Below are 8,394 nucleotides of genomic sequence, written 5' to 3' on the forward strand. Positions count from 1 at the left end.
ATTTCATTTCATTTTAGCACGCCAATGAAGATGTGGAAAGAATGTTACTAGGAAATAAATGTGATATGGACGATAAAAGAGTTGTGCCTAAAGGCAAAGGAGAACAGGTAAGAGTCTTATTGAAATTGACATATTGTTCTTTTATTTTTTTGCAATACTGTGGATTGAGCCCAGGTGTAATCTACCACTGAGCTACACCCAGCACTTTATTTACTTGTTTGTTTTGTGTTTTCCTTTTTGGAACCGGGGATTAACTCAGGACTTTGTGCATGGAAGGCAAGTTACATCCCAGCCCTTTTATTTTATTTTGAGATAGGGTCTCTGTAAGTTGGCTAGGCTGGCCTCAAACTTGTGGTCCTCTTGCTTCAGCCTCCTGAGTCATTAGGATTACAGGCATGCGCCACCATGCTTAGCAGTGCTGGTCTTTCATTGTGGATATAATTCTGTATTTGATTGTCTTGATTCTGGTAGTGATGGAGTACACTAAGCTAGTCACATAGTTTTTAAACTGCTTGTTGAAAACAGTAGCTTATCTTTTGAGTGAATATTTTTCAGTACATATCCAACATATATAGGATAATCAGATCTGTGTCTATATAGCATTTTTAACTTTGTTTAAGCTATAGAAGGAAAAATACAAATCAAGAATTCTTAGTTTTTCATCTTAGCACTTTAAAGAAATGTATCAATTAGTGTGATTCCAAAGTTTGAAAATCAAAACCCTGTATGTGTGGGGAAAGTAGTTCAAGAGATTAGACAGGAATGAAATGAAGGGGAGGAAGGATAGGAATAGGAAAGACAGTGGAATGAATCTGACTTACCTTTTCTATGTACACACATGAATACACTACAGTGAATCTGAACATTGTGTACATCCACAAAACTGGGAGTCTAATTAGAATAAGATATACTCCATGTTTGTATAATTATGTCAGAATAGATTCTACTGTCATGTATTAACTAAAAAGAACAAAAAATAAAAGCCTATATGTAACAAGCAGAAATTAGATAAGTCACACAGACTTTCTAATTTAAGTTTGCTCCTAGAGTGAAATATATGATTTAGAATATCTGAAATAAATTCTTGGGGTAAGAAGAGGGTTATTTTGATTACTTCTATTTTGTTTGTTTTTTGAAAGAGTTTGACTCAGATGCTTTATATGCTCTATCTGAGACTGTTGTCTTCAGAATAAAATTAGTATTTTCTAAGATGTTACATCAGTTGATGTTGTAACCACTTGACAACCCATATGTGATAATTTTACAGTGCTATTTTGCTTCTATTTTAGATTGCAAGGGAGCATGGTATTAGATTTTTTGAGACTAGTGCAAAAGCAAATATAAACATTGAAAAGGCTTTCCTCACATTAGCTGAAGATATCCTTCGAAAGGTAAGTTCTATTTATTTATCTATTTATTTTTAGTTGTTGATGGTCCTTTATTTTATTATTTATATGTGGTGCTGGGAATCGAATGCAGTGCCTCACATGTACAAGACAAGCACTCTACCTCTGAGCTACAATTCCAGCCCCTAAGTTCCTATATTTTAAGTGGTGCTGAGGATCAAACCCAGTGCCTCATGCATTCGAGGCAAGCACTCTACCACTGAGCTACAACCCAGCCCCTCTTATCTTTTCAAAAATACTGATTTATGTGCGAAATTTGGGTTTGGGTGGTGTTTTTTTCTGTACCCATTATCCTCTGAAGGGAAGTAAGGAATTTCTAGCTAGATTGCTAAAAGCCATTAGAAATGTGACAGATCTAGTCAGAACCAACAGTTGCTATCTGAGCTCTCATAGCTACTCTCCAATCCCCGGGGTTCATATTTCCAGCTTTGTGTGTGTGCACAGGTGCATGTGCACTGGAAACCAAACCCAGGGTTTGCTAGGCAAGCACTACCACTGAACGACACCCCCAGCCTAGCCCCTTGATTCAACTTTTTCACTCTTGAACTTGTTTCTTTCTTTTATATGCACCCTCTTTCACTTTCTCATCTCCCCCAGTACTAGGGATTGAACCCAGGAATTTTTAGCACACAGCTACATCTCCAGCTCTTTTTATTTTCTATTTTGAGACAGGGTCTCACTAAATTGCCCAGGCTGGCCTCAAACTTGCATCCTACTAACCCAGCTGGAATACAAGCATGGGAGCTATGCCCAAGTGGATTTGTTTCTCTTAATGGATCCTTTGTATTGCCATTGATAATTCAAGATAAGAAGTGAATCTAAAGTGATACATACACAACAGCTCAGGAGGCTGAGGGGAGGATTGCAAGTTTGAGGCCAGTCTGAGCAAAGTAGTAAGACCTGTCTCAAAACAAAAATTTTATAAAGGACTGGGGATGTAGTTCAGTGATGGAACACCCCTGTGTCCAATTTTTTTTTCATCAAACAATCTAAAAAAAAAATATTTAACAAGTAGGTAAAGATAAAACCTGTTAGAATTCCTTGAAGGTGAAAATTAAATTCGAAAAAGTAGAGTAGAAAAATACTATATTGGCTAGGGAAAACAGATATTTAAAATAAAGAGAATAAAAGCAGCAGAAAAATGTTTTTTCTTAATCAGTGGAAGATAACTTGGTATTTCAGAGATTGATGGGTAAGGATGAAAAATTACAGTCCAGGCTAGATAGGCAGAATGTGACTGACAGGAGTCATCACACAAGTTACTGGAATACCCTTGTTTCTGGGCATTTTGGTCTTCCTAATTTCTTCCTGTCTGTGCTATGAAATTTGATCTTCTTGGCATTTCTTTGAATAGTATTATATTATCATTATATAATTTGTGTTCTGTTGGAAGAGCTTCCTTATTATCATATAAAAGTTAAGGTATAGATAGAGGCATAAAGATCTCAGACTAGCCATGCACAGTAGCACACACCTGTAATCCTAGTGACTTGGAAAGCTAAGGCAGGAGCTGATCCCAAGCTCAAAACCAACCTCAGCAACTTAGTGAAGCCTTAGGTAACTTAGCAAGACCCTCTCTCAAAAAGGGTTGGGAATGTGGCTCAGTGGTTAAGCACTGCTGAATTCAGTCCCCAGTTGGGGATAGGGGATCAGGTAGCTTTTTGTTCTGTTCTGTTCTTTCCTTCTTTTCTTTTCTTTTCTTTTCTTTTCTTTTCTTTTCTTTTCTTTTCTTTTCTTTTCTTTTCTTTTCTTTTCTTTCTTTCTTTCTTTCTTTCTTTCTTTCTTTCTTTCTTTTATTTTTTAAATACATGACAGAGGAATGCATCACAGTTCTTATTACACATATAGAAACACAATTTTTCATATCTCTGTATATGAAGTATGTTCACACCAATTTATAATGTCTTTATACATGTACTTTGGATAATGATGACTGTCACATTCCCCCATCATTGCCACCCCCCTGCACCCTCCCTTCCCCTCCCACCCCTCTGCCCTATCTAGAGTTCATCTGTTCTTCCCATGCTCCCTCTCCCTATCCCACTATGAGTCAGTCACCTTATATTAGAGAAAATATTCACAATTTGTTTTTTTGGAGGGGATTGGCTAACTTCACTTAGCATTATCTTCTCCAGCTACATCCATTTACCTGCAAATGCCATGATTTTATTCTCTTTTATTGCTGAGTAATATTCCATTGTGTATATATGCCACATTTTTTAATCCACTCATCTACTGAAGGGCATCTAGGTTGGTTCCATAGTTTAGCTATTGTGAATTGTGCTGCTATAAACATTGATGTGGCTGTGTCTCTGTAGTATGCTGTTTTTAAGTCCTTTGGGTATAAACCAAGGAGAGGGATAGCTGGGTCAAATGGTGGTTCCATTCCTAGTTTTCCAAGGAATCCATACTGCTTTCCATATTGGCTGCACCAATTTGCAGTCCCACCAGCAATGTATGAATGTGCCTTTTCCCCCACATCCTCGCCAACGCTTATTATTGTTTGTCTTCATAATAGCTGCCATTCTGGAGTGAGATGGTATCTTAGAGTAGTTTTGATTTGCATTTCTCTAATTGCTGTTTTTGTTCATTTCATACACATACATATTCTTTGCAATAAAGTTATGTGTTAAAACATCAAATGTAATTTTGCTTCACATTAGAATTAAGTTTAGATTGAAAGCAATTTAAAGTATTTTAACCTTGTGGTGTGCAATGGCACATGCCTGAAATCTCTGCAATTTGGGAGGCTGAGACAGAAGGATCACTGGTTTAGAGCCAGCCTCAGCAATGGCTAAATAACTCAGTGAGACCCTGTCTCTAAGTAAAATACGAAATAGGGCTGGGGGTGAGGCTGAGTGGCTGAGTGCCCCAGAGTTCAATCCCTAGTACCCCCCCCCCCATTTAAACTTGGGACCTGGGTTGTGGCTCAGTGGTAGAGCGCTCACCTACCATATGTGAAGCACTGGGTTTGATCCCAGTACCACATAAAAAGACTAAGGTATTATGTCCATCTATAACTAAAAATATTTTTTAAAAATATATTTTAAACTTAACTATTTGAATAGGTGATTCATTTCCAAGGTTCAAACATTTAAAATAATAAGTAAAAAGTGGTAGTATATAACTTTAATCCCAAAACTCATAGGTTCACAAGTTCAAGACCCCCATCTGAGCAATTTATCAAGATCCTATCGTAAAAATAAAAAAGGGCTGGGGGTATAGTTTAATTGTTGAGCTCCCCTGTAATGCACTGTGTGTATGATACAGTACTATAGGCTGCAGCCTAAAAAAGGCAGAGATGATAATAGGAGCTAGGGATATATATAGCTCAGTCAGTAGAGTGCTTGCCTCACATGCACAAGGCCATGGGTTCAATTCCCAGTGCCACCAGGAAAAAAAAAGGCAAATAATAATTAAACAGAAAAGAGTCATTTCATATATCTAAAGTTAAATGTGATCCAACATTGTTTTATACAATTTGCTTTGTAATTTTGTTTGTTTGTTTGTTTTTGGTTTGTGAATGAGTGTTTTTCCTGTACCTGGGAATGAACCCAAGGGCACTTAACTACTGATCCACACCCCAGCCCTTTTTTAGTTTCTATTTTGAGATGGGGTCTCACTGAATTGTGTAGGGCCTAGCTTGCTGAGATTGGTTTTGAATTTATAATCCTCCTGCCTCAGCCTTCTGAGCCACTGGGATTGCAGGTGTGTGCCATTGCACCAAGCTTTTTTTTTTTTTTTTTTTTTTTTTGGAGGGGCTCTAAATTTACTAAATGTACTGAGGTAGGACTAGGAGATAACAAAATTTATTAAAAAGAGAGCAGAGATGATTTCAGAAGCTATAGTAAAAGTTGCCAGGAAATATCTGTAAGATTTTATAGCTTGGAGGAAGCAGATTAAATAAAGACCAAAAATCATGGCCTCCAATCTTGACTTTGCATAGGGGAAGAAACCTATTTCATGTTAGTATAATTGCCTTTTGTTGCACGAATTGACATTAAATCTTGATTTCTCCATGGCAATATTTATTCATGGTTACTTTTCTTGTGTGTTTGTTCCAGACCCCGGTAAAAGAGCCCAACAGTGAAAATGTAGATATCAGCAGTGGAGGAGGTGTGACAGGCTGGAAGAGCAAATGTTGCTGAGCGTTCTCCTGTTCTACCCGTTGCCATCCACCACCCGTTTCTCTTCTTGCTGCAAAATAAACCACTCTGTCCATTTTTAACTCTGTTAAACAGATATTTTTGTTCTCATCATAACTATCCAAACCACCTATTTTATTTGTTCTTTCATCTGTGACTGCTTGCTGACTTTATTATAATTTTCTTTAAACAAAAAAATGTATAGAAAAATCATGTCTGTGACTTCATTTTTAAATGTACTTGCTCAGCTCACCACTGCATTTCAGTTGTATTATAGTCCAGTTCTTATCAACATTAAAACCTATAGCAATCATTTCAACTCTATTCTACAAATTGTATAAGAATAAAAGTTAGAATTAACAATTTTATTTTGTACAACAGTGGAATTTTCTGTCATGGATAATGTGCTTGAGTCCCTATAATCTATAGACATGTGATAGCAAAAGAAACAAAAGCCAGGAAAACACTCATTTTCGCCTTGAATATGTAAATGGGGTTAATTTTGTCCTGTGCCTTATGTGGAAAGGAACTTATTTGGTTTTTCCTTTTTTTGTTTTGGTGGAAGCATGTGCAGGAGACATATCATCCAAATATAAACCATTAAGATGTTTGTGGTTTGCTTGGCTATAATTTTCACAGTAGTTAATTGAGGACAAAGGGTAATGCAGAAATGATAGCTTTGGTTTGCTGAGTCTCATTTTCAGTGGCCTTGTTATTTAAAACTTTTCCTGCCGCCAATTCTTCTCCTTGGCCACTTTTTTCCTTGTGTCTCATCTTCCTGCATGCTGCTTTATTTGCTTTTCCTCCCCTACCACCTCATGGTATGAGTTATTTAAAAATGAAAGGGGCAAACTAGTAGGTTTGTCAAGTTTTACATAAAGCACTGATGTAACTTGCTAAGTAAACTGAAAGATAAATTCTAACTGCCTACTATCAAAGATCACTTAATTGCTGTCTTCCTCTCATATACTCTTCCCTAAAACCTCTGTCCCAGATTTCTTCATTGGCTGTTTTACTTCTATGTACCTCTTCTTCCATTGTTCTCTTCCTGTCTGTCCATTGAGTTTATGAAATGGAAGAGTTAATTGCATGCACTAGTGTTTGGAGGGTGTTGTGGTTTGTCTAATTAGGTGTATATCCTATTCACTTTCCTAGAATAACTCTCTTAATCTAAATTTGAGTAGTCTCCATTTTGGCAACTCCTCTGGCAGTTTGGTAGCCCAGTAAAGATTTTTAAAAAAGGAAAGAGGAGTGGATTTTATTAACATGTTTGCCAAATGTGTTGAGATTTGGCCTCTGAAGAACACTTTTTCAGTGTTAAGTTGTCTTTACCTTAAGATTTAGAAATACTTTAGAATATTATTAATTTGAGTCCTATGGTCACATCCTCTTAGAAAACTTATATTACCATGGTTTAGAAAAAGGACAACAAAAGGCTTCTCGTGTAAAGATAAGATCTCTAGCTGTTTCTAACCCTGTCCTTTCTTCATCTTTTCTAGTTTGGCTTCATTGCTTATCATTAGGATAGGGTAGGTTAAGTTTGCTATGCTGCTAGCATCCTAAGATGATACCTTTGTTGGAATAATTGTGAATAGCATGATTCATTTCGAGCAGAGGCTGAGTTTAGGACAGCAGCTTCCATTGAAAGTCTTTCTGTGTCATGACACGCATTTTAATGACCTCTTGGCTCACATAAACAACAACATAGGGACTTATCTGCAATGAAAATCCATGAATTTTTCAGATAGTGCCCTAAAAACAATTTTATATGCCTCATTCGTTGGTTGTTGTTGTTAGGTTTTTCCCCTCACTTGACTTTATCATTGTTTACTAGTAAAAAGCAGCATTGCCAAATAATCCCTAATTTTTCACTTAAAAATAATGAAATGATGTTACAGCTTTTTTGAAAAGTTTTAGGTTAAACCTGTTGTTGTTAGGTTAATGTATTGGTTGCTTCCCTTTATCTGGAATGTGGCAGTAGCTTTTTTACTTTTAACCCTCTTTAATCTTTATTCAATTCAGTGACTTAAGGTTTGAGAGCTAAACACTGGGATTTTTGGGTAACAGACTGACAGTTTATTGTTTGCATAATTATATTTGGCATTGTACATAGAAAGGATATGGCTACCTTTTGTTAAATCTGCACTTTCTAAATATCAAAAAAAAGGGAAATGGAGTATAAATCAATTTTTGTATAATCTGTTTGAAACATGAGTTTATTTGCTTAATATTAGGGCTTTGCCCCTTTTCTGTAAGTCTCTTGGGATCCTATGTAGAAGCTGTTCTCATTAAACACCCAACAGTTAAGTCCATTCTCTGGTACTAGCTACAAATTCGGTTTCATATTCTACTTAACAATTTAAATAAACTGAAATATTTCTAGATGGCCTACTTCTGTTCATATAAAAACAAAACTTGATTTCCAACTGTGTGGTTTGGTTTTCATTTATTTATGGAGGTGGAGATGGAAGATTTCTTCTGAAAACAATGCAAAATAGCAAACTAAATATTGAGGGACAAAAATAGAAGGGAAATTTTTGCAACTTATGGAAAATGGGAAGGTAATTTCAAGAATTGTCTTTGTGAAGAACTATTTTAAAAAACAGAAGGATCTCCAGGACAGTAAAGCCCAATATCTGGTATAAAGTAGCAGATGCTGTGTAGTCCTAAGCACTTCCAATTAAGTCTAGTTGAATGTGCCAGAGGCCAGCTGCAGAAGTCAGTTGGTAGATAACCCAGGACACCAAGGTTAGTTCACCATACTAGAGAGAAATTGCATCCTTATTTTAGCAGTGACTGTCCTCTTATCTGAAAATGGGAAGTTTTTTTTTGTTTTTTTTTTT

The 8,394-nt window shown here is 36.3% G+C and overlaps 1 protein-coding gene across 1 annotated transcript in view; it reads left to right on the plus strand.

Annotated features, from left to right (window-relative positions):
• Rab10 (RAB10, member RAS oncogene family) overlaps positions 1–7,933 on the plus strand; it is an 86,681-nt gene extending 78,748 nt beyond the window's left edge. The window contains exons 4-6 of the mRNA XM_026391118.2: positions 18–107; positions 1,290–1,391; positions 5,471–7,933. Coding sequence (XP_026246903.1) covers positions 18–107; positions 1,290–1,391; positions 5,471–5,554 — 276 coding nt within the window. The 3' untranslated portion in view covers positions 5,555–7,933. The remainder of the gene's footprint in view (positions 1–17; positions 108–1,289; positions 1,392–5,470) is intronic.
• The last annotated feature ends 461 nt before the right edge of the window (positions 7,934–8,394 follow it).

The sequence above is a fragment of the Urocitellus parryii genome, chromosome 12 (assembly GCF_045843805.1).
Source record: "Urocitellus parryii isolate mUroPar1 chromosome 12, mUroPar1.hap1, whole genome shotgun sequence".
Lineage (NCBI taxonomy): Eukaryota > Metazoa > Chordata > Mammalia > Rodentia > Sciuridae > Urocitellus > Urocitellus parryii.